At 48.6% G+C, this 27,357-nt stretch overlaps 1 protein-coding gene across 5 annotated transcripts in view; it reads right to left on the bottom strand.

Annotated features, from left to right (window-relative positions):
- The window catches only part of PAX5 (paired box 5), a 151,214-nt gene that overhangs the window by 91,860 nt on the left and 31,997 nt on the right, over positions 1-27,357 (bottom strand). For all 5 annotated transcript variants that reach the window (XM_055700252.1, XM_055700255.1, XM_055700251.1 and 2 more), the window contains one exon: positions 9,244-9,419. In XM_055700252.1, coding sequence (XP_055556227.1) covers positions 9,244-9,419 — 176 coding nt within the window. The remainder of the gene's footprint in view (positions 1-9,243; positions 9,420-27,357) is intronic.

Here is a 27,357-nt window from a genome sequence, read left to right as displayed (position 1 = left end):
CCGTGCGCTGCTGTCCTCCCCCAGCTTGGTTTGGTTGCACCGATTTGGCCACATGTTGCTGGCAGGAGAGGGAAGAAGGAGGCATGGCCCAGTGGCTCTCTTTTTTTTTTTTTTTTTCCTTTTGGTCCATTTCTTCAGGTTCTGACTCATTGCAGCTGAGTTGAGACGGAGAGACCCAGAAAGACAAGAAACGGCTTGTGGGTTTCCTTACGTGACAACAAGCACCTCCACGCTTTGCCAGCACAGCAGGGTCAGTGCGGTGAAACCCCAGCGCCAGTCCCAGGGCACTGCCCGCTAGGCACTGCAGACCCATGGAAACGCTCCCTACCACCTTCTGGAAAAGTCTGCAGAAATCCTGACCCCCCAAGATGCCTGTTGCTTCCAAAGCAGGAAAGCCAGTCACCGCCTGCTCCCGCTGGCAGGGACCCACAGGAAGGGACACTGAGCTCAGGTGGGGACACAGGGTATCTTCAGCTCTCTGCCTGGACAGAACAGTGGGCATCCCTTGCGTTATCCCACCTGGGTTTCTTCCCACCTGTTTTGCTTACCCAAAGACCAGACATTTCAGTTCCAGCCCTGCTCAGACAGACACCCCCAGGTATTCACGCAAGCTGCAGGGCACTTTTTAAAAGGATGATGCTGATGCAGAGAGACGTTAGAAGGATACACAGCTCCTGTCATGCTGCTTCCCCACCAAACTCCCTGCTGCCATGGCCCCACTGTCACGCAAAATACCAGGTGTCATACAACACAGTCTGCTGTGACTGTCACCACCCAACACATGTCACAACAAGGCGGCGCACATGGTGAGTTTTGTGCAGTGCTCAGAAGCTCACGCATAAAAAAACGCCTGTACAGGAGGGCAGAGCGGCAAGGATGCAAACGGGAGGTGTCGGCCCAAGGAACTGTGCTTTCTGCTGCTATTCGTAAAGAAAAAGGCTTTCTACTCATAAAAGTTGATTTGCAGCAGGAAGAAACACCATGGCAGGTTTCTTTTCTCCTTCTTGATTGTAAAACAGCGCAGAAGGTGGTGCATTGTCTCCATCCCATCCTGGCAGTGCAATGGAAGGATGGAGGGATGGGAGAAGAGACTCTGTCCCAAGGAGGCTACAGCCCCTCCATGGCACCGCAGAGAAGTCACTGCATGTGGCTGCTCTACCTTGATCTGCGCTGCTGGTGGAACTGCTTTCCCCTCCCCAGCCATTATTTGTCTTCTCCATCCAGACAGCATGACCCTGGGGGACACTGGTCCTCCCCAGCTAGCCAGTGCCCAAAGCTCTTAGCCCTGTGCTGCCTGCTGGGTCTTCCCAGTACCACTGTAATGCAAGTAAGTGACAGTCGCAGTGGTAGTGAACACAAATAGGAATCCTACACAAAGTTTCGCATACTGAAGGCTCAGCCTCCAGAAGCCAAGGGCAGTTCAGAGCAATGAGCTCCCTGGAACAGCCAGAGGGTCCTGGAAGATGGCAGAGCTCTATCCAACACCTCTGCAGAAAAACCCGTTATTTGACCACCATCTGGTGGGGCTCCCCACGAAACCAGAAGCTGCAGTTGGCAGCATCCTGTTAAAGCAAGCCTTAGCTCAAAGGGCTTTGCACATGGAGCACCGCTTGAACAACCACCTCACGCAGGTGTCGTCTCCGAAGAGCTGCTGCTCCCTCCCAGGGACAAGCTCTGTTGTTATGGCTGAGCACTGCTACTCTCCAGTCCCTCTAAATTTCACCATTGTTGAAAGGTAATACTCGGGAAGAAAAAATATTACCAGCCGGAAAGCTCCTTCTGAGTAGCCTCTGACTGATGCTCTCCCTGTCTCTGCCCATTTTTACCACTAGCAGAGACGGGCAGCACCAGGAGCAAGTACATCTCCGCAGCACATACACATGCCCCCTGGGATGCAAGCACCCCCGTTCCCACCCCCCCCAAGCACGGCTTGTCTTGGAACCGGCAGCAAAATCCCGCTGCCAGGCAATCCCCAGAACCAGCCAGCACCGCATCCCACTGTGTGAGCACGGCAGGGTCACCCACCTCCAGCGCAAGGTACCGCATCCTGCTCCTGCCCCGTCACGGGCCTGAGCACAGCGAGGGCGGACAGGCAGGCGGGTGGCTGAGCCACGGCTGCCCTTGCCCACGCTGCAGCCCCGGGGTGGGGATGCATTCCCTTCAGAATTCCCTTCGGAAAACAGCTTGACCCCCTGCAGCCCCCACACGGGGCGGGGGTCCCAGGCGCCCACGCTCCCAGCTGCTGTCCCTCCGCCACCCTACCCGCTCAGACCCCGCGCCCTTTCCATTCGGTAGGGGTATTGATCTGCTGGCAGCAATGGGCTGGATAATTAGCCAGGAATTAGGGTTTCTATTACAGCCAGGAGGCTGCCCCAGCTGATTTATCACCTGAATAATTTACTGTGATTGAAAGGAAATTAAAATGAACTCCATTTGACAACTGTGCGCTTTTATGGGCTTTAGTGAAGACTCAAAAGCCAAATTAATAGCCTAGTGTTGTTTAATAGTCTACTGAGAGTAAATACGGGAAGGTTTTTCCTCTCCTGATGTGCTCTCTTATGCTGGGGTTTAAAGTTGTTTTTTTTTCCCCTCCCACCGATAAAGCCACAGACTGATCAGAGGAGGTTTCAGCTGGGAGAGGCGCAGCTGTAAAAACCACAGAGCCACCCCGGCTCCTCACCTGCCTGTTTCTGCAGGTGGAGGGGCTCACGGCACAGGCAAAACGGGAGCAAGCCAGCAGCCCCATTCAGCTGCCCACCCTGGCCAGTTTCCACCGGCATGGGATGAGGGACCAGCTGCTGGTGGGAGTGGGATACGTGAGACGGCACCGGGGTAACACAGCTGCCCACAAACTCATCCCGCACCATGGACCCCCGTGCACGGCGGCACAGGGTGCCCACAGCAGGGACATGCCTTCCCACCCAGCTCTGCCAGACTCCTGCACACGAGGAGCAGACCTGTCTGCAGAGCTGGCAGATCGATGCTGATTTCTGCTTTTCCTTTTCCTTTGTCTGTCCGTCTGTTTGTTTTTTTTTTTTTCCCCCTCAATTTTAGCATTTGCATCCATTTGCCAAGCTGTGCAGTTTTTTGTTTTCCTTTTTAAGTTGCTCTTCATTTACCGCACCCTGTCACACAAGCCTTTGCGTAAGAGCTTGCGTTTACATGCTCACATCACTTCTTCAGGTAGCAGATCAAGAAAAGATTTGACTCTGGATGTTCACATACAGCCATGAGATAGTTCCAGCATTGCCACTGTTACTGGTGACTTGTTACTGGTACTGCACAACTAGGGAAGCCACAAGCAAATAAATACTAGCTCTGCATTTCTCGTCACAAGGATCAAGAGTATACAGCAGCCTCTGTCCACCCAAAGGCAGTGCCCCTCCAGAAAAAAAAAAAAACCCACACACTATTCACGCTCCAGGGAGCAGGATGAGCACACACTCCTGCAGTTCATTCCTTCCCTCTGCCTCTCCAACAACTGCCCTCGGAGAGTGAGCGAGTCACACTTTAAAACACACAAATGGGTCACACTTTCTGGCTTGAAGTAGGACTTGCCTTGTTACTTCTGAAGATTAAACTCCAATATTGTAAGGAGGGGTGTTCTCAGGAGGCTGCATTCCTGCAAACACACCATCCAACACAGCTCCTCACAGTGGAAAAAAAGAGATTCCTCTTTCAAAGCTGCAGCACACTTGGATAGAAAGTAAAGCTTGAGGATTTTCTGAAGGACTTCACGCCCCCCCTCTTGGTCAGTTTAGAGAACTCCTTCATCACAACTCTTCAAAATAGAGGGCAATCGGGTTTCAACTTCATGCAATTTTTTGCCACCAATTCACTAATAATTTTTTTCATGTTCATTAGTTATCCACATTTCATCTGCCTACGCTTATCTCCAGACTCAGACTTCGCTGCGCTGCACATCATGAATACATACACTAGTATAAGTTTGCCAGGTTACTGTTTTCTACCTAAGCCCAGAATAACTACATTGTACCCAGAAATTAATCCGAGAACTGATACTCAGTTCAGCTCTAGCTAAAAGCAATGGGAAAGCATCAGTAACGGCCTGGGAATTATCTGCTATTAACAGCAAGCAATTCTCTTCCAAGTTGGTGACCTGCAAAGTGTTGAATCTGGTCACATCATGTTATGCCTCATTATGGCCTTGATCTAAAGTCTATTGAAGTCAATGGAAATATTCCTCTTGGCTTCAATGAGTATTCGATTGGACCCAAGTGTGAAGCTGAAAATACAAGAGAATCCATTTCTGTTGTGGACAGAAATAGAGCACAGATAATTCTCTTCTTTATTCGGAGGAAATTAATGCACTGCTGCTCCTATCAAGCTGATCCTGCTGTATATCCGTCACCCCCCGGTTTTCCCCTGTGCAAGCATTAATCCTGCTCTCACAGTCAGCAAAAGCACGTCAGCCTGCAAACCCCGGTGTTTCCTGCACCCGTCCAGCCTCCCATGCCTGAAGCCCTCCAGCTCATGGCTGTTTCCCAGGTCTTGATCTCCAAGAACATCTCCCGTCCATGCTTTGACTGGTAAACGCATGGTTCACACGACCGATCCCGCAGGTTCGGCCAGCCCGGGATGGCTGCCTCACAGAGCTGGGGAGAGCTCCTCCATCCCTCTGGCTGGAACGGTGGGAAACCAGCAGAGGACAGTCAGCCTCACGGCCACGTAGAGGGGCTTGCCGAGCACAGCCAGCACCTCCAGTTCCTCCAGCTAGATGCTTCTACTGGACTTTCAGGGGGGACCTTACTGCTCTCCACAACTACCTGAAAGGAGGCTGTAGCAAGGTGTGGTAGGTCTCTTCTCCCAGGACAAGAAGAAACGGCCTCAAATTGCACCAGGGGAGGTTTAGATTGGGTATTAGGAAAAATGTCTTCACCAAAAGAGTGGTCAGGCATTGGAACAGGCTGCCCAGGGAAATGGTGGAGTCATTGTCCCTGGCGATGTTCAAAAAACACGTAGACACAGCGCTTAGGGACACGGCTTAGTGATGGACTTGGCAGTCCTGGGTTAACGGTTGGATCTGATGAACTTAAACATCTTTTCCGACCTCAATGATTCCATGATTCTATTCTACGACCAGGCACCAGAAAATCCCACCATTCGGCACAGCAGCTCTGTGCACGGGAAGGGCATGGGATGAGTGCCAGTTCTGGATAACATCTGAGTTGCCAGTGCAGTGATCACGATAGGTGGGGTTTTGCCCCTGGCAGGGGCCAGGCTGCAGCATGTTGATCTGCCACGGCCGTAGCCGTACAGCACAACCCCATCGCAGGCAGGGAAAAGCCGCTCCTTGTGTCAGTAGTGGCTTTGTTCCGACGGAAGCCTGGATGTCAGCTGTGGAAGCAACACCCACAGCCTTCCCCGTGGGCACAGGGAACCGCACTGCAGAGCTAACGCACGGAGGAGCACCAGATCCACGCACCAGGATGCACGGAGAGAAGGGAACTGCTACCCATCCAGGAGGCAGATGCTGTGGCGGCTTTCCTTCTCTGAGACCTGAGGATTATGTGACATTTCAAGCTGTGAGCTTTGTCCCGGCCGATGAAAGAGCTGCATGGTGCTGGCGACCAGCAGCCATAAGCAGAACGGCTGCACAATGGCAGCACTGCAAACATGCCGCTATCTGCATTTCCAAATCCATGCCCACGAATACATGAAACCAGTTTTCCGCGAACATTAGCAGGCAGTGCGATTCGATCACAGGCTGTTTGCAAACAATGAGCACAAAAGGGCATGAACGTCAGGGAAAAGGCATTCATTTCGTACAAGAATTCATTTTTGCAGCAGGGCTCTGTCAAGGGGAAGCAGGCCAGGGCGCTTCTAAAGTGCTGACTATATGCCTTGGTTACTCCCCCGTAACGTAAAGACATGAGAGGACTCGACTCCGTTTGCACAGCAAGGCTCAGCTTCGGGCTTCCCAGCTCCCAGCTGCTCAACCTCACCTGCCATCCAACGTTTCTCATGCTCTGCACGTGCAGGTATCACATACCCACGCTGCAGAGTACACACCTATGCATGCACAGCTGCACCACTGGACATTCGGCTGCAAAATGAGGCACGTAATAGGAGATGCCTTATTTCTGTCCCCCAATACACGCAGGATGACGCAGTCTTTAATAATACGAGGTGGAATCCCTGCCTCACCCTGTGCATGCAGTGGGCACTGTTTTTGAACAAAGGACTGCCTGATACTTTATTTTCCTGTCATTGTCCAGTGGTTGCCTTCTCTTTCAGCGTCGTATAAGCCCTTCCCCAAAGACAAGTATTCATTCCCTGTGGGTCTCTCTATAGAAGGCACAGCTTACAGCAGCTGTGAAAACTCAGGTGATGCTTGTCAAGAACACAACATGTTTCGAGCTGAGAAATAACTCTCCATTTTAAACAGGTGAGCTGAGGGAAACATTGAAGATGGAAAAGTAAAGGAAAGAGATTGGAAGAACTTAAAAGTAAAGGGTTTGGCAGTGATGAGCAAGCACCCCCACACATCCCATCAAAACATATACCTGCAGGAGGGGCAATGCACGCTTTTCAACAGGCAAGCCCAAGTTTTGTCCAGAAAATTTATTACGAGGACTTTGGGCGGCAGAGGCCAGCCTTCAGCGGGGACAGAGCATGCTGAGGTTGCAAAATCTTTGCTGTGCAGACCTGTCCCCCCATGTCACAGCTCACCACGGCCAAGGGACTGTTCTCAGTGCACAAGCAAGGAGGAAGACTTAGACAGGCACCACAAAACGGGGAGAAAAAGGAGACAAATTGCTAGCGCATAGCAATTCTTCTGGTAAAATATCCAGAGCCTTGCTTAGGTGAGCAGCACAGGGACACCAACAAGTTTCTGTGCCCAGGTAAGACTAGGGATATTCATCTGGCTGCTACTGGCCCAAGATTCTAGTAAAACAGATAAGCAGTGGGTCAGCAGCTCCTACCAGACTTCTCCCCACACGTTGTCTCTATAGGGAGAAGCACCTTTTCCGTATTTTCCTCTACAGAAAGAACTCGGGACTCCATACATCCACAGCTGACTGAGTTCCTCAATCACTGCATCTGGGTTCTGCAGCACTCTGGACAACCAGATGCCAGAGGCAGGTCTTGGTTGACTGTGACAATCTATTGCGGACACAACTCTGGTCTTACAAGTCACATCCTCAGTATTTTGTCCTCATTGATTTGTTTGGCCTTACGAATTGATCCAGATAGCTTCTCCAGTTTGGTTAAGTATCATGACAGCCTTGCTTGAGTCACCAAAAGAGGTAAGACAAGACTGCTTCGATAAGGGGTGTAGCTCATACCATACCACATCCCTGTGAACCAGAGCTAATCATACAGACCATGACACTCACGTTGAAGGTCACACTCTACATGACACCAAAAAGCAGAAGCCGACCCCAAATTGCCACGAGCCTTTAACCATAGCCCAGCCTTCCAAAAGCAAACAATGCTCTGACCCATATGAAAGCCAATAGCTACAAAATCCATTTGTAATCAAACTTAAAAATGCCTAAGCGAGGCAGTTCTGCTAAGCACCTTTTTTACGTCATAGTATCACATTTCTTAGCGTCTATTTGACTTCCCAGAGCATGCAGAGAGAGTAGCCTGTTAACCAAATCAATAGCACCGTATCTCCGATCTCAATAAACTGACTGCACAGCCAGCCTAGTCACAGCTGCTTACGTGGACCCAAGGAGATCCTTGCGCCACCAACAGCCAGATATCCCGTATTTGACCATCAGGACAATACTTCAGCAAACATCCTTCTGCAATTCTCTCATTCTCCTAATTAAACCGGTAAAAATTCATCTCTGGATAAGCGTTCACTTGCTCCTGCACTCCCTCCCTTGAGCTACAGTTCTGCATGACTCAGAGACTTCGGAACACAGAAACGAATAAACCATCCTCTTTCCTCACTGCTCTCTTTATTAAGCTTTTTTTTTTTTTTTTTTTTTTTGGCATGGAAAAGTTTCCCAGGGACAGATCTAACACCGCACAACTTCTAAGTGACCGACACTGAAAAGGCTTGCTGTAGGAGTGGGACACAGTGCTTGTCCTCTCCCAGCGTCACCCCTGTTCAGATGGGACAGCCACCATCTAGTGGTACGTGAAGGCCATTTCACCTTGCAGAGACACTTGGGCACTCCTAAGGAGCGTTTCAAAAAACCAAATTGACCTCAGCACCTTCTCCATCTTTTTCCCGCTGGAGTTCCAATCCGCAGAGCTTCTCAGCAAACACAAACCAAGGGAAACCACGAAATCAGCAGAAGCTGGTGAAAAGCAAATGGCTCTACGAATTAAATACCAAATGACAGACTTTCAGCACATGTAACTAATTTTTTTTTTCCCAAGAATTTTACACCGATACCTATTACTTAACTGGAGCCACGACGGTAGTAGGCTACCGTAAGATAATCTCCAGTGGCTTTCAAATGTATAGATTTCCCCAAGAGAAATCCAGTGTTTGTGTGCAGTCTGAGAAGTCCACCCACCTTGACAAAAAGCAGGTCTGATATGAAGAACACTGAAGATTAATGGCCAAATACATCCAAGCTAGACCAGTATCAGTGCTGAAAGTGATATCTTCATTTCTACCTCCCTCTCGGCAGCTAAATTAAAGGCTGCTGCCCAAGGAGAAGAACACAGAGAGACCCAGTTCACGAGTTTTAGCGTGTGCTTCTCTACTGTGCCTACAAAAATGGAACTTTCCCAAAAAATTAGTACCAAGTCCTTCTCAAACACGCTGCTAATCTGTAGGTGCAACTAATTTACTTTCAGATACTAATTGGGTGTTTCTTTCAGCAAATGGCCAATTACATGCCTAATAAGCCATTCCTGGATACAAAATCCAATTTGTGTGCGCCATCAGGCTAACTATGAACCAAAATTAGGCACCGGGTTTTGCAGGTCTTCTTGTTACATAGCCTGCTTTTGATCTAACAAAAGCATCAAAAGCTGTGATGTTCAAGGACTCATTTGATGCAACTGGTTCAGACCAGGTGTAATTTCGTAAGCAAACACTTGCTAATGTTTACACAACAAGTGTTTTTTCTTCATTTTTTAATACTCGGTCTTTTATGGCTAACATGCACTTTGGCTGAGATCAGCTTACATGACAGCTGTTTCTCCATCTTTTTCTGCTGAGACTCTGAGAAGCATTTGGTGATGTCCACCAAACAGATCACTGCCAGCAGAAAGCATTATCAGGAAAACACCGAACATTTGCAATAGTACCTGCTCTGGTTTGATGGGCTCAGTTGTTGTGAAAATGTCAGAATAATGTTGCCTCTCGAAGACTCGATCCAACACTTCTAGCTGTTGCTGGGTGAAAAGGTCTCCTCGCATCTGTTTCCGAAGAAAATCTCTGCCTGGGAGAGAATGGCCATTTGGTACCGGAGATTCCTGAATACCTTAAAGAGGAGAGAGAAGATGGAGAATAAGTAGTCATTGCAATCATGACACCTACAGAGGAGTGCTCATTTTAGCCCTTGATTATATGTGGATACCAGTATCATGACACCACGAAGACTCTTTGAGAGGAGGTTACAAGCAAGATAAATATTCCCAGAAGACGCACCGACTGGTCTTCCATTACATTACCATTGCATTCCATTCCTTTCCATTCCAGCCAACCCTCAATCCAATTCACAATCAATGATCCCACACATAATTTAAAGGCAGGACAAAGGATAATGGCCACATCTTTGGTCACACCTCTTTTACTGCACCACCTGAAAACCTGTCTGGATGCAGGAGGACATGGGAGGATTAAGTACACCGCCTGATGCTACAGTCACAATCAACTTGGGTTACCTCCGGTAGATCTGCTTTGCCCAGTCACCGCCCATATGCAAGGTCCTGCAAGTCCTTCTCAGCTCCATCCTGTGCCGAGCTTCAAGCTATGGCACGTCCCATCTTGAGAAGCAGAGGCTCTCCACCCAGCACCAGGTCCCCCTGGCAGCAGCTGGCCAGGCAACCTCCAAAACACAGACATTTCCTGCACTGTGTCGAGATGGGATGTCCCTCAGGTTCAGCAACCACTGCAACACCCTCAGCAAGGCCTGAACTGATGTGTCGTCCTTGCACTGCCATTTCACTTTGTATTTCTTAAGCTTATTGACACAATGAAAGCCTGGGCTCCGAGGCACATTTTTCTCTCTCCCCGCTTTGGAAGAGATTTTTAGCAGAAGTCATAAGTGACTGCCCATGGCTGAAAAGCCCTGAGACAAGTTTGAAAAATGTTTAGATTGGCAGTTCAAAAAGACTCTTGCAATACAGGGGCTTGTTTCAATTTGCTTTCTGCAGATTCACAGTGGTTTTCTACTTTTCCTTCACCTGTCAGTGCCAGAAATGTATCTTTTATGCACTGAAAGCTGAGGTCTGCAGTATTCCCAGGACTCCAGGAGGTGGAACTCCAAGAACAACAGTAAATATCAGATTTCTCCAGATGGCAACACTGCACTAGACAGAGGGAGGAAATGTTTTAAAAATAGAAACTTGCTGCCAAGATAGTTTTGAGGAGCAGAATTCAAATGCATCCTTAACAACAAGATCTTCATGCCTATTGCAGTGGCCTACTGTCCAAGTAGCCTGCAGAGGAATAACATCACTCAGATCTTCTCTGGTAGATTCTGCGTCAAGTTTTTTTGGTGGCAAGTACAGAGGCAATCTGTGCAAAGACACCCTGCTGCTGTAGACACCAGTTTTGTCCATGGACATGCGCTGGCCATCGGTAACACGGGCGATGCACTGTAGACAAGATTTTTCACAAGGGACTACTGATTTGAGATCATCTTCAGTGCAGCTGGATTTAGTGGAAAATGCCATGTATCCAGGAAACCAGGCTGTTTTAAGAGAGATCTCCCAAACTGGGGGACCGATGCACAAGAATACTTTTTCAGCCTAGGTCACTCTCTGCAACAAAGCACTTCCACTGAACAGGCATTTGATGTTAGCAGTTAATGCTGGAAACCTCCTTCTAACTTTTAGTTCAGCAATTTAGGCAACAGCAGCTTTATATTTACCTTTTTAGAGAAAGTCATGCAACTTAAATCAAGAGTAGACAATGTCGGCTTTTGTAAAGTGCAAGGATCAGTTTATTCCACACAGTAAAAATACCTTCAGCCTGTCCTCTGAATAGAAAGTCTAAGCGTGTGTACAGAGCTGTGAAAAAACACAAAGCAATATAAGAAAGCGGTGTATCTTTAAATCTTTTCCTTTTTTTTTTACTATTCTAAATCAAATAATATCTAATAGACCTAGTGCTGGGTTTAGTCAACCATGGCTTATAAAATTAAAATTCTGGTTGCTAGCTGCATGGTAGCAAAGGGCCAGGGAGACCCTGTTTCTGCAGCACGGAAACACTGGCTTTAAATTTCAGGTTAAACTAATGTTATTCACTATTTGGCATCAAAGTTAAAGCTTTATGCAGTTTTGGTCTAAAGGGGGTGATGAAAAGCAGTGAAATGATCCAAGATGTGGCATGACCTGGAAAATTTCTTGGCGACATCAGCGCAGTTTGTGCATTGTTTATACACGCAGAGATCAGGTGTATAATGAGACCCCATCATATTTAAATACGGAGCTGCTGGCCTGCATTTCACCAGCAGCACTTTTATTACAGCATGCAGCTCTGGATTTTTGGGGGGAGGTGAATACGTTTGAGAAGATAAGCCAGCCAAAGGCGAAGCCTGCTGCAGCAGCCTTGGCTGGGGCTGGGGCAGCACCATGCTGGGAGCTGGGCTCCCATCCCAGATCCCAGATCCTGGTATCCCGAGGGGCTTGGGATGGGCACAGACAGAGACACCACAGAGTGCCTGTGGCACTGGCTCAGCCACCTTCATCCCGGCTGCTCATCCTCCAAGGGCAGCGAGGCAGAAGACCACCTTTGGGTGTTGCCATCAAAGCATCCCAAGAAATACAAGGAAGAGGAGGAGATCTCTGGCTACATGGGAAATCCTCAGACAAACACCAGACCAGAGAAACACGGAGGGAGCCAGTGGATGAGATGCCTTGCTGCACGGTGCTGGGCAATATGGCAGGGGACGAAATCACACAGAGGTGAGGGCGGGACTCTGGAAGGGTTTGGTTTCAAGGTGAGGATTTCATAGAATCATAGAACCACTCCAGTTGGAAAAGGCCTTTTAAGATCGTCAAGTCCAACCGGTTAACCCAGCACTGCCAAGCCCACCACTAAACCAGTCCCTAAGCACCACAGCTACACAGTTCCTAAACACCCTCAGGGATGGTGATTTGGCACGGTGCTGCCGGGTAGGGACCCATGCAGGAACGGGGCAGGGCTGGGACCACTGGGATGGCTGTCACTGTCCAGAGAATCCAGCACCTTTGTGGAAAGCATCTGGGAACCACCCAAACCTCGCTCGCTCTTGTTATCACTCCCTCTCTGCATTCTGTGAATGAAAAGATACCTGTACTTTTTCAGTCGGTTTCCCAAACTTGGACTAATTGCAAGTAAATGCTGGATTTCACTGCACAAGTAAAATACTTTCTATACACTATACATGACACCTGAAAGGTCTCTAGGATGCATTTGGCTGTTAGACATTATATAAATGTGAGATAATTACCATTAGCATTATGCATTGTTTGAATACACTAGAATATCTTCGGTAATTAAAATACTGTTGGCAGGTTTGAAACAGTTTGGGTTATAAATAGGCTCCAGGGAGTGGTAAAAACATTTTTCATATAATCAATGCATCCACCTAGGAGGGTTATGTTTTGTTGACAGTAGCACTACGTGTGTACCTACCTACTCTGCAAAACAATTAGTTCCCAGTCCAATGGCATCTTTCCAGAAATGCTAATGAAGAGCACAGATATAATACTCTGCTTAACGCAGAAGAGGACATTCTTCTCAGCCAAATGTGTCATCCCTTATCTCTAGCAGATTACACAGATGGGACAGGATGGTGCCGTTAGACCAACACAATTCCTGAACACTTCCCTCCCTGCACGAGGCCTCCTGGGGATGCGCTGGCAGCCCTTGCACCCAGACCTGTCCCGATGCCCCAGGGAGAGCCCATGCCTCCGTTGTGCGGGCACTAAGCTCCAGCAAGCACCGGACCTGCTCTGGTTGCCTCCCGAATTCCTCCCAGGCATCCAGCCCTGATCCGGACACCCCACTCCACTCCTCTCAAGTGCACAAAGCTCGGTGAGTGATCCCACTCGCAATCTGCAGCTGTAGGACTTGCTGTGTTGGGCACAGTCCCGGTGACAGCTCTCCGCACCCAAAGCCACTAGCAAGGACTTGCTAGGTGCAGAAAACAGCAACCACTTCTCACTCTGAACTGCACGGGACACCTTCTTCTCTGTTTGCATCCCACCCAGATAAGGTGACCCATGGTTTCACAAGAAAAGCCAGGCACTTTTCTGAAGAAACTGGCTAGACTTGAACATAATTTGACACGCTAGCAAAGATTCCGTATAGCTAGTCAAAGTCTGAACAGCCTAGGAAGAGTTAGGCATGGAACAGATCCACCTCTGAGAAGAGGTACCACGCACGGTCTCGCTGACAAAAGGCTCCCTACATACAAGGGTATCATCCAGAAACATTACATCTTTGTTAATTAAGAGCAAGTTATTTTCTGAGGACCTAAGCAAATGGCAAAATCAGTTTAAAGAATTTGATAAATTGTGATCTCACGGTTTTTAGCATACTTTTACGGTTGATTACTGGTCCGTGACATTTTCTGAAACAGTAGGAGAATATTTGAAATTGTTAAATAAGCCTAAGACAGATTTTTAGTGATACCACGAAACTCACTTGATTTAAAATAGTGTTTGGCTTGTACATTTCTAAGACTATGGGCCAAAACAAGGAGAGCAAAGGACCCTAGACCCTGCCTCCACAAAATGCTAGAGCATGTTTAAAAGCTCTGAAGCACAGTGTTGGAAGAAGCGTTCGCCGGAGTCAAGAAGACGCTCAATATGAGTTATGCATCTTGCTCAACTTTTTTAGTTTCTAACACTACTTACATAGAACCGATACACATGCACATTCGTAAAGCAGAAATATAACTGGTTAGTAGTCTCTAAACGCGCGCGGTTCTCACACCCCTAATTATCATGACTAAAATAAGCATTCTATCCATGTAGCTAATTGTGCTGCTGTGCTTCAGCCTTGTAGTTTGTTACTCCCTATTTTCCCATGCTGCTCCCTATCTTTCTTGGCCCTGCACCTGCTTTCCCAGCAGCTGTAGCTTGTTACAGCCACGGCCTGTTGGCACAACATAATTACTTGGTCTCAGGATTCGAGAATAGCCCAAGGCTACCTTTCTTGTTAACTTCAGCACAGCAACTTCAGTACAATTCTGATTACAGGCCTCTTCTAATACCAGGCCTGCACTGTGCAGATCTTCAGAGATTCTAAGGCCACGCTTCTGCAGCCATTCTTCTGCAGCACAGCATTAAAAAAAAAAAAAGCGAAATACGAAAACACATCAGTAAAAAAACCACCGAAATAAAGAAAAAGATCAGCTCCACCTTGGGGTTTTTTATTATTTACTTCTTTATTTATACTTACCTTCCTACCGTTTACAGTACCTTGCGTTAACACAGAAGCACGGTAAATCCATTATTAGATCTCTGAAGTGAACTCCCTTGGATTCACGGAAACCCAAGGAGAAAACACAGGATTTCCCTGTGAAAAACTGAAAATGTTACTACTTTGCGACCATTTTTCTCTCTTCCACCTCTACCAGCAAATCAGTAAATATGAACCTTGCTCTTTTAAGGGGGGCAGTTAATGAAAAAAAGTGTAAAATAGGCTATTTCTTTAAGGAAGTTGCACACAGCTGTTTATCAGGATCTGGCTTTCTCAGCCTTTCTACCAGCTGTAGGCGGCTAAACTCTTTTCAACGAAATGCCTGCATTCAGTCTTTTCTCACTTGGTGCTTGTTTTTTTCTTTTTCATTTAAATGACTTCAGACAACAGTACAATGCAATTACTGCATTATGAAGTGCCACTGTGAAATAGCACGGGACGGACCCTACCCTGGTCTGAGGGAGTGCAGCTCCACTCAAAGATCTCAGCCTGGTGACAGCAGCTGAGAAATGGGTCCTATCCGCAAATTCAGCTGCAATAATATTTCCAGGGTTATTAATAAAAATGATGTACCATGAAGCGCACGCATCCACAGTGCATCTGTCTGATGCAGTACTCTTCTGAAGAAAAAGAAAATTTTCCAGCTTCAGGTTTTCAGGTTCCTTTTTTCTAAGCAACGTGGTTTTACAGGGTTAATCAAGGATGTAAATAGCTAGTACCATCAACAGCCCATATTCATAAAGGACATGGTTTCTGTCTCTAATTTGTACTGTCCAACTTCATTACCTGGTATCATACCTAATTACTCCACCTTATAGGGAAATGCAGACTAATTAGGAAGGATGTTATTCACCACATTTAAAACATTATGAAGCAAATGAAATATTACCAGGAGGCAAAAAGGTGATTTGTTTCCTTGTATCATGCCTGTAAATTAGTCCAGAGAAGATAAAGACTTTGTTTAATTACCATTTGGAAGGCTTTGTTTAAAATGTAAACTGAATTTTCTTGCCACCTTCTCGGGACTGCGTGCATTTGGCAGCCAGCAGCCTCATGCTCTTCCCAGAAGAACACTGAGTTTCAGGGCCCCCATTCATGGTGAGAGATCTTTGCATTTACACTATATCTGAGTTTTCTAAGCACTGTTATTTATTTTTTCAAAGGACAGTATCACTAAAAAGAAGCTTTATATTTTGAAGTGCATATAGCTGCTGATCACACAAATATTTTCAAGAGAAATCACTATATTTCACAAAGATGCGTATGGGTTTTGCCATAGATCAAAGGGGGGGGGGGGGGCGGGGGGAGGGAAGATAAATCATCAGAGGTCCAAAAATACTTTTCATTTGGAGAAGATATCAGGCCATTTCGATGGCACTGATAGAGTCTCTGCTCTGTCTCCATTACCCACCGAAGGCAGCCCGAGTCAGGAGCTGACTACGCTAGATTATATTCCCTATAAGATGGTCACCAATATATATATATATGATCTTCAACCTCTATTGATTGACCAATTTCACAAGCAAAGACTGGTGAAATGAAGCTGAAATGAACATCATGCTTTAACTCATTGAACCCATCAGGCCTGAGTTAATCTCACTGCCCACTGTCTCTGATAGAATTCAATTGATCAATCATGTTTCGGTGATAGTACCATTTCAGTGGCTTATTGCTTCTCCATTTCAAGGCTTGACCTGTTAGATACACTCGGACCAGCTCTGCTCCTCCTGGAGACACAGAGACCAGCATCTGCTGATGGTAGGGCATCATCCTGCCTCCAGGCTTGGAAAAACTCGGCGGCGGAGGGGAGAGGGTTGCTGCTGAACACTCCTACCTTTGCATTCTGTCTTTACAGGTATTTTAACAATTTTGCAGTTGGGATGGGTGTGAAGACACGAGGAGCCTGAGCGGCCCGAGTCCCCCGCCCTCTCATCACCTCCCGCCACCTCCCATCCACCCCACACGATCACCAGCTTAACAAGGAAGGAAAACACTGGGTTTGTGGCACATCTGTGCTCCAAGCCCTCGGGTACGGCACAAGCTGCAAACTGGCCTCTGCACACGCCATCAGGACGGGGACGGCCCTGGCCAGACACTGTCCGGCACATCAGCAGACCGTGCGCCCGAGCAGGGCTGGCCAGGGGGTCACCACACGGGTGGCTAGCGTTGGATGGTGGGGGCTCTTCAGTCATGTCCCACCTCCCATTTCAATGCACGGCCAGTGGGAGCGCGCCCTGCTCTCCCCCGGCCTGCATTTTTATGCTGCACAGTCACCTGGCACTACTGTAGCAAGGGCTGTCCAGACTCCACTGCCAGCAGTGAGGCATGCCAGGAGGGGTCCCCAGCTCCTGGCAGGTTGCCTGCATCCCATGCACAGTCTCGCAAACCAGGCTGCATCTCCCTGGCTCCCGGTGCCAAACCCTCACCGCGCCACACAACTGCCAGCAGCACCTGTGCAAGGCACGTCTGGCAGGCAGCTGCCGGTAAACCCAAGCGCTGCGTTTGCACTGGCTCCGGGAAATGGAAGAAGCGAGACAGAAGCAGCTGAGCTGCATCGTTGGCCTGTCAGTGCTGCTCTTCCTAAAACGCTCAGCAGCACAGCAATTAGCGCTTTTATCATCAGCCAGCCACCCCTGGTCTTCTACTGAGAAGTGATGGAGCCCCTCTCCACTGTGAGAACATTTGTCAATGCTCTCCAGGACAGCTGGAGGTCCTCCCTGATGTATATGAGCTGGAGCTCTGCCTGTACACCCACAAGGTACCACGCTGCAGCGCTGCTTCACACCTGGGCTGCGACTCCATAGCTGCAAAGCTGCACCACCCTGCTGGTTACAGGCATCATTGAAGAAGGAGTTTTATTTAACATAATGGATTCCTCATGAGATTACAGCTCATCTCCTCCCACAGCGATTGTAATCCTGCAGTAGCCCCACGGAAATGTTATAGACGTGTCTCCAAGTTTGTGTTCAGGAAGTGCCGCAGTTGCCTCCATCCCACACTTCCCTCTAGAACGCTCAGCAAAGGCATGGTGGGACCTCGCACCTTCAGCAACCCTAACACTGGTGAACCTGACAGCCAACCCATCTGAAGGAAAACGCTTGTGCAAATGGTGCCCCTGAGTGGAGCTGGATCATGCACAGGCCACAACCCCACCACTGCGCCTGCCTGCCGTGCTAGGGGCTTCCAGCCAGGTCACAGCATCCTAGGGTTCCACTTTGTCACCCAGCAGCTCCAGCAAGGGCTGTGGAGGCAGAGGGGAGCCAGGCACCCTGGGGGCTCTCTGGACGACCCCCCCGTGATACTCCAGGGCAGTGGCGAAGCTCACCACACAGACATGCCCACCCCAGCAAGTGTCCCGGCATGTGGGAGACAGCAATCTTCTGAGCAGCACGGATTGTTGTCCTACCTGACCCACCAGCCTCCATGCGGCACCCTCGAGGAGCCATGGTCATGTCTATGCCCGCTGGCCCCACCACAGGGCAGGGGTCACCTGAGAAGAATGGCTAAAGGGAGTGACGGAGCTGCTGTGATTGCTCTTCTGATGCAATTTTGTGTTTAAAAAGCAGGAAAAAATCATGTCAGTGATCCCTCCCCCCTGCCTCGGAGGGGGAATCCAGAAGGTTAAAAGGAAGAGACTGAGTGGGATGGAGTGGGGTGGAGCAAGCCTGGCTCACACATGGTGGGCACATGCAAGCCCACCACAGCAGCCAGGGCCTCGGGGGACTGTGGGCACCTGGAAAAGCCCCTGGGGCAGGAGGACCCCTTGGCCAGCTGCAGCGTAACGTAGGAATGGAATTATATTTCCATGACTTTTATGATATTTAAGGGGAGATGTAACTGCAGCGTGTAAGTCATGACAAGTTTATTAACAAATGATTGCAAGAAACGGATTCTTTTCCTAATCGTGTTTTTGTAAGCTGTTTTCGGCAGCCAGCTGTGGAGACATGCACTTTATGTCATGCACTCCCAGCTCAAAGTGTGTTTTTAAATGGCTGTTAAAAGCTCATTGAAGCAATTTTAACATAGTTTATACCTACTTCCATACCATGCCATAACACATCCTTTTGTCATTTCTTTCCAAAAAATCATTTCTAGCTATACTTGGGTGACGTGGACTAAAGCAGGTTGAAAATGAAATTGTGCTCTGCATAGCTTTGGAAGAGCCAAACTGGCCTCCGGTTATGACCAACTGGGAGAGGATTTACAGCTCTGAAAAATACTGACAGTCTGAAATCTGACAGTCAAAGGAAAAGCAGTGGTAACAGACATGCAAGCACAGCCCAACAGGGTCCGTGCCAAAAGGGGTGACTACTTGGTACGATAACTCTGGGGCATTTGTTACTCTGGTGGAGTGAAATGCAACATACACCAGAGCAGAATCACAGAATCCTAGAATGGTTTGGGTGGGAAGGGACCTTAAAGACCATCTAGTTCCAACCCCCTGCCACAGGCAAGGACCCCTTCCACCAGCCCTGTCCAGCCTGGCCTTGAGCACTGCCAGGGATGGGGCATCCACAGCTGCTCTGGGCAGCCTCACAGTAAAGAATTTCTTCTGAATAGCTAATCTAAACTGACCCTCTTTCAGCTTAAAATGGACCTGCAGGAGCCACCAGGAGGCTGGCACATCACGAGCAGCTGCATTACATACCCTGCAAGAGCTACAGCCAGTGTGGACCTGGCAGAAATTGCCAAACTTCTTCCCTCCACGGGAACGGACGTTTGATGAGAAAAATACAGGCGATTAAATTGCCATCGGTCAAAACTAATCTTTCCATGCAAGCTTAAAACAGCAAAGCAGAATTTCCCCCTAGCGTCTTGGATTCTTCATGAAGCTCCACCTGGGAAACTTACCCAGAGAAAACAGAAGTGGAGAAGAGCTCACCCACATCCTACCCACTCGATGAGCTGAACTCACAAGCACCAAGAGCGCTGCCGCATCCCAGCAGGCTGACTGCTGGCAAACCCCAGGCAAGCTCTTGCTGGGGAGGAGAGCCTTCCTCCACCGCGCTGACAAAGACCTTGACAAAGCTCCTGAGAAGTGCAGAAGACTCCTCAGCAGCAACGCTACTCCTCCTAAAACACAGACTCATAGCAAAACATTCAGACAGTACCACCAACCTGTGGCAAGGTCGGATTTAACAGCACTCACAAACAGCTCTTCATACCTGCAGACTTTTCCTGTGCATAAATTAAATACAGACTCATTTTACAAAACCTAGAACTGTGGTCTCAAGCCTGCAAACGTGCACGCTCACAATGAAGCAAAGAAATGTCTCAACCGACTTCAGCGTAATGGTTTACAGGCATAATGCAAAATAGACTAACAAAGCACCATTATCAAAAGTATAATATGCACATACAGATTTTTACATGTTACACAAAGTGCAAAAAGTATTTATATATAAATCATCCACAAGCATTAGCTGGGATAAATTAACTTTTCAAGATCCTCCACATCTACATAATGTGGGATTCTACGCCTTGAGAATTTCTTGTTTACATCTCACGTCCAGGAACTGCATCTGTGCACCCATTTTCCTTCAGCTGCACTTTCTGTCTGCCTGAACACAGCTACGCTTTCCTGCCCTGGCCACAAACTGCAGGCGTCCCTGGGCTTGGGTCCCCCGTGCCATTCTGTGCCTGAACAGCATCCAGCACAGAGGCCAGGGACACGGGTGCTGCCAGGCATGCTGCAGTTACCGCCAGCTGTGCAGCATCCATCTACTCAGCTCGGCAACACCTTCAGAGCACGGCATTTCCCCCCTGCTCTGTCCCTCCAAGTGGAGGTGGATGATGGAAAAGGTCCGTTGAACCAGCTCCCGAAGGGGAGATGCTGAGCCGGTTTCTGGATCCCACTGATGTAATCTGCAGCTATTAGCAGAGACAGGAGCATCCTGGTTTCAGCTGGGATAGAGTTAATTTTCTTCCTAGTAGCTGGTGCAGTGCTGTGTTTTGGATTTAGGATGAAAATCATTGTTGACAAACACACTGATGCTGTAGTTGTTGCGAAGTTGTGCTTACTTTAAAGCAAGGACTTTTCAGTTTCTCATGTCGTGCCAGGGAGCGGTGCGCACAAGAAGCCAGGAGGGAGCATGGCCAGGACAGCTGACTCAAAGTGGCCAAAGGGATATTCCATATCACAGAACGTCATGTTTATTATAAACAGGGGGGGATTTGGGCCGGGGCCAGGCCATTTGCTGCTGGTGGACTGGCTTGGGCATTGGTCAGCGGGTGGTGAGCACCTGTACTGCGCAACGTTCCTTTTTTCCTTGGGTTTTATTCCTCTCTCTCCCCCTCCTTTTCATTAAAATTCTTGTTCTTGTTCTTGTTATTTATTTTATGTCAGTTATTGAACTGTTCCTGCCTCAACCCGCAGGTTTTACCTTTTTCCAGCTGTCCTCCCCATCCCACTGGGGGTGGCAAGGAGGGGTGAGCGAGTGGCTGCACGGCACTTAGCTGCCAGCTGGGGTTAAACCACCAACAGGGAGTGCAGCAATTAAACAACATGTTTGCTTTTATTATCACTGTTTCAGCTTTCTGCATGTATTCATTCCTCCACACTCTTGGCTTTTTTAAAATTGCTGAACAGAAGACAACAAAAAGCACGCACTGGTATACATGCACTTGAAGCAGCTGGTCTTCTGGTGTTCACCTTGGGAGGCAGCTGAGGAACATCTGTCACTGCCTCTGGTTTGGGCCTGGCTTATTTCCCAGTTGGATGTGATGGTGTGAGCGTTGCCACTTTGGACCTCACCCCACAAGTCCTGCAGTTTCAAGTCCGCCTCACCGAGCTGGGCCAGCTGCTCTCCATACCCTTTGAGAGTCATGGAAACTGGGGACATCCCAGAAGACCGGAAGAAGGCTAATGCCACCTCCATCTACAAGAATTGCTTAGAGGATGATCCAGGAAATTATAGACCCACCTTGCAGTCCCTGGGAAAACATCCCCTATCGAACGAAACTTCCTGGGAGCTATCACAATTCAAATGAAGCACATGACTGGGAAAAGCCAGCATGGATTCACCAAGGGCAAGTTGTGCTTGGCAGACCTCAGTGACTTCTGTGACAAAGTACCCTGCTCAGTTGATGTGGGTATGAGTGGTGGACACTGTCCACATAGATTTCTCCAAGGCTTTTGATACCAATTCCACACAGACTCTTCCTAGCGAAACTGATGTGTTATGGTCTAGAAAAGTGGTCTGTGCAGTGGGTGGGGAACTGGTTGAAAAGGCACACCAAGGGTCATGGACCATAGCTCCTTTTCAAACTGGCAGCCTGTCACAAGTGGGGGCCCCCCAAGGATCACTACCGGGCCCGTAATTGTTTGCTGTCTTTCTAAGCGATGCGTATGATGCAGTCAAGCATACCCTGAAGTTTGCTGATGATACAAACCTGAGTGGGGAAGTGGACACTTCGGAAAGGAGAGCCACCCTGCAAGAAGACCTGGATAGGCTGGAAGAGCGGGATTAACAAGAACCTTATGAAATTCAGTAAGGACAAGTGAAGGTTCTTGCGCCTGGAAAAACACAGTCCAGGAGGGCAGCACAGGTTGGAATCTACCCGGCTGGGGAGCAGCTCCATGGAAAGGGACCTGGGGTTTGCTGGTGGACGACAAGCTCAATGTGAGTGGACACTGTGCTGCTGTGGCAAAGCCAAGCCAACGGGATGCTGGACTGCATCAAAAGGGGCGTCACCAGCAGTGATGAAAAAGTCATTATCCCGCTCTACTAAGCGCTTGTCAGGCCACAACTGGAACACTGTTCAGTTTTGGTCCCTGCTACATAAAAAAATATTGTACAGGCTGGAGAGGGTCCAGAGAAGTGCCACAAAGATGATCCAAGGACTGGGAAACCTGCCATGTGAGGAAAAACTGACAGAACTGGGTTTGTCTGCCCTTGAGAAAAGAGAAGGTTAGGAGAGACCTTGTCACCACGTTCCAGTATTTTAGAAGTGGCTACAAAGAAGATGGAGACCCTTTTTACAAGGAGTCACATGGAAAAGGTGAGGGGTAATGGGTAAAAGTTACTCTGACGAGGTTCTGATTGGACACAAAAGGAAAATTTTTCACAATGAGAACAAGCAGCCATTGCAATAATTTCCCCAGGGAAGTGGTGGATTCCCAACACTGGGCAATTCTAAGTTTTGGATGAACAGGGTGCTGGGACATCTTGCCTAGACTGTGCTTTTGCCAAGAAAGGTTGGACCAGATGACCCTTGAGGTCCCTTCCAACGTGACATTCTGTTATTCTATGAAAAAGGCAGTCAGTGACTCAATGAAAACGTCTCCCTGTATATGTTTGTATTTTACAGCTCTGCCTTAAACTGGACACAGAACAAAATGAATCAGCCAAGATTTTACTTATAATGAAAAAAGTGTAGCTCTTTGCTAATTACCATAATTAATCAGTGCCACCTAAACATTAATTATTTATCCTGCAGTAAACTCAGCAATCCACCCTACGACTCCCTTGACTGCTTATCACAAGATGCCCTTATTAAGCAAGCATGGGAGAATCTCACTGCACTTAATTTTTGTTATTTCAAAACCTGCTTTTAAGTGGGTCACTTTTTGGGCTACACCATTGGAATTCTACCAACACTTTCTCAAGTGGGAGAGCCTGTTCCTGCAGCTTCACTTGAGACAAACATGCTGGGAACATCCCCCCTACGCCACCAGCTGAGCCTGCCCTCTCACTCATACCTGCAACAGTTCCATTAAGCTCACTTATTCCCCTCTGATCTAATGGGATGACTCCTCCGGGGGGGAAGGGGGGGGGGGGGGGGCGGAAATGAAAATTAAAAATAATAATAAAAATATATATATGGCTAGAGCTTAGCACATAAATTTTCAAAACTCCCGTATCTGAATGTTCCCTCTCTGTTCCCGACAGGCTGCTGCTGGCAAACCAATACTTTCCATGAATCGGTAATTCTGCTCTCAGAGCAGACACCTGGTGTCACAAACACAGGTCTTGCCTCTCTGGGTTTGCTCAGTGCTGCAGCAGCCAAGGGCAGGGGATGTGATTCTGACTGCACTGCAAACCTGCAAAACTGCAGTGCAGATGGGGAAATTTTTTACTTTTTCTTCTATAGGAAAACACTGATTGACTGAAACTGAATCCTGCTCACAAGCAGGGACCATTTCTGAAAAACTCTGTCACACAAAGCCCTACTGGGGAAAATCCTGAACGTTGCTGCCCGTGCCTGTGGTGCAGTGCATCGCACGGAGCTCAGGATGCCTTCTGAGGCATTCTCCTCATTGTCAGTGCACACATACACAAACCAAGAGTCTGGACAGCCAGTCTGTACAACCAGGGCAACAAAACACGTATTTAAGAAGTATCAGTGGTTTAAGCTGTAAGCAAACTCTAAAAATTGTTTTCCACAGCTTGTGCAAGGCATGATTATTCTTCATTGTAGCTTTTGTCTAAAACGCTTTGACAAACAAAACATAAAAATTGGGGGGGGGGGGGGCGGGAGTTGGCAAACTTTTGAAGATAAATTAGGAAAATATGTCCACCTTTGTACTTGATGAACAACAAATAGTTAAGTAAAAGAGAAGGACTTCTCTTTTAAAAAGATTTACAGAATCTCTAGGAGGCGTTCATTATAATTTTTCACGGGCGTACCTCCCCAATTCTCTTCTTGACTTTATTCCCTTTAGAAAGAAAGGAAGCAACTCAGGATGCATGCTGCCTCAAGTTTTTCTTCCTCGCATGTGCACACAGGTATATACATCAACATTTAATGATAGCCACGGCTTCTTCTCAAGGCATGCTCTGCAAAAGCCCCTACCACCTTCTCGCACCCCAGCTAAAGCCAGTGCCAACCAGGCAAAACCACATAGAGCTCACAAAAACGGCCGGTTTGCAACACTGCTTCGGCGTGGAGTCTCTGAAAGTGACTTTTTTTTTTTTTTTTTTTAGAGTAAGAAAAGAAAGAAAGAAAACCTGTAACGTGCAAAGCTAACGCTGCTACCACGGCAGAGCAGGCACAAGGGCCGTAGCCAGGGAGCAGGTGGCAAAGCAGGGGGTGGGGATGTCACCCCCACCTGGTAGGAAACAAGGGGTTCCCTCCGCCAGCGCACCAGCATCCACTGCCCAGTTCCCTCTCCCTGAAGACAGCATGGCATCCCTGCCCGAAGCTGCAGACAGACTAACAACCCAGCGGCTACTCCACCACCACCACTGGGAAGAGCCAGGAGCATACCGCTGGTACCCCTGTGCCTGGCATCGTCCCCTCGCTGCCCACCTGCCCCAGTCAAGCCCCTCCAGCACCGCTGGCTGTCGCCCACCATTGGACCCCATGGCCGAGGGCTGTCCACCGGGCTCTACCGCCTCCCCACGCCGCCGGAACGTGGGCACCAGTCGTTACCGTAACACACTCGATTGTTCTCAGCGGTGCTCCAGCAAATAAAGCCATTAATTACAGTCTCTCCCTCAGCCGCTGTTGGCTGGAGCAGCAATCAATGCGCAACCCCTCATTGCCTGCTCTCGGGGAGTGGAGACAGATGCCATAAAAATGATCCGCAGCCCGCGCCGAGCCCCGCCAGCGCAGCAGCAGCAGGCTGTGCCCAGGAACGGCCACCACGCTGCTTCGACACACGATGCTGTATTTATTCAGCCTGCCGCAGCCGTGGGGGAATGCATCCCATTAGGTGATTATTTTTATCTTATAACGTCAATTTACTTATACTGATTGGCTTCCTGCCGCCAAATATCAATTAAATTGCAAATACCTGCTGAAGCTTGTTTTCTGTCTTTCTCTTTACCCCCATTTCCCTTCCTCCTTCCTCTCTGCCCTTCTTTTTCTTAAAGAGAGAAAGAAAACCTGATGTTCGAACATAATTTAATTTATTTCCCTTTCCGTATCTCCAAGGAAAATCTATATCTCCCCCTGGAAGGCCATTTGCCCTCTGTTATTGGGAGCTGAGGTATCACAGCACTGGGCAATTTGTTTCAACTGACTATCGGCAGGCAATGGGACTCCTCAGGACCTCTGCTATCTCAATACAATTGTATCTGGCACTGCCATTTATGATTTGTTTTGAATAGCTGCCGGTACGCACCAGACAGCCAGGTTTCAGTTCTCACATGGCGTGCCCACCCTATTCCTTCCCACGGTGGCCACGATGCTCATCAGCTGCTGACGGAGATCTCCACTCGTCCCACCGGCAGAGACCCTCATCAGCTGGGGCTGCAGCTCCCTAACAGCTGTATTTCAGGAGGTGATGGGGTGGCCAGAGCTGCTGGAGGTTATAAGCGGCAGGCTGGCAGATAAGCATCAGCAGTAAAATCAAATGCCCCTAGCAGCCAGCCACAGATCGACAGCCACGGGGGGATCTGGAGGGTGATCGGGAAGGGAAAGCAGAGCAGGAGCGCAATCAGAATGAAGAGGCAGGCGCTCATCAGCAATGAAGAGATGAAGTCCCTCAGATGCAGAGCGCACCCAATCCATGGGCACAGCACAGGACCAAACGCCTCCTGCCATGCCCGCACCACCTTCAGCTTCCCACAGAGGATGTAAGATGACCCAGAGAAAAGCTGGGCAGAGGGCAAGCCCGTCCAAATGGCCCAACAAAACCAGTTACAACTTCTCTGGATGCAGAGAGACCCCTCACACACAGATCTCCACCGCTTGGTCCGTGAGTGGGTGGGGAGCACAGGACGCACAGAGGTACAACACGAGAGCAAACACATCCCCACGCGCGCACGCGGTCCCCCAGCTAAGCACAACGCTCGCCAAAAGGGAATGGATCGTATCAATCTGAAAACAGACATAGGTTTGCCTGTCTGGCCACCGCTTCTCCTTCGTGCGGGGCCAATGTGGGCGAGGGATGCCCTTCCTGCAAGCAGGCAGGAGACATTCAGCTACGGCTGCCTTGTATGATGCAACACGCAGAGAGGAGTCGGCATGGCGCCATGCTCGTGAGGGCGGCCCTGAATTGGGTTTTCACAAACCTGACTCGGAGCCTTCGCTCTTCCACAGTGCTGCTGCAGCCTGCAGCCAGGCTCTTCCAGCCCCTGGTACCTCAGTTTCCCCACCGGCGAAGTGAGGACGCTCTAACTGAATACATAATATGGCAAGGATCTCCTACCAGTGAAGTCCTACTCGTTATAAATTGGCTGTAGCACATCCAAAAATTCTTTGGCACCTTAAAGAAACGCAGTTGTGTTGATTCTGGGCTTGCCAGCTACCAGACTGATCACCGAGATTATTTCCAGAACAGGGTTTTGGACAGAAAAGCTGTATGGGTTTAGCTACAGCTGGTTTAAAAATCTGGGCCCATGTATTTGAATGATGTATTCAGAGAGAAAAAAGAATGAGCTATGAGGAACACACCAGTGGGCGCATACATACCTAGAACTACCTCTACACATATACACATACGGTAAGCATACACGTGCAGGGCATCCACCTGTCCGTCCATCCAGCTATTCCCTACGTAGAGATGCTCATAAAAAAAAATACCCAGGGTAACAGGAAAGACCTCTGCACCCTCTGCAATGGTGATTATTGACCGGTTCGTTCCATGCCTGATGGGAGATAGCGTGATTGCCTGGGATGTACCTTGCAGGCTTCTAAACAGAAAACTCCAGATTCAATTTTGTGGTAACTGGTTAGATGTGACCGGCTTACAAACTCAGCACGGGCGTCAGGAAGCAAATTCAAGCAGCACTGTTACTTTTTTTTAAAATATCAGAGGCGAGGAGAGCCTCCCGGCTGGGCAAGCCACGGGACAGAAGAGAGATTGATGATTTTGGCTTGTTTTCATCTCCAAG

This window comes from Falco cherrug (genome assembly GCF_023634085.1).
Source record: "Falco cherrug isolate bFalChe1 chromosome W unlocalized genomic scaffold, bFalChe1.pri SUPER_W_unloc_1, whole genome shotgun sequence".
In the NCBI taxonomy this organism is placed as follows: Eukaryota; Metazoa; Chordata; class Aves; order Falconiformes; family Falconidae; genus Falco; species Falco cherrug.
This window is presented reverse-complemented; position numbering and strand designations above follow the sequence as displayed.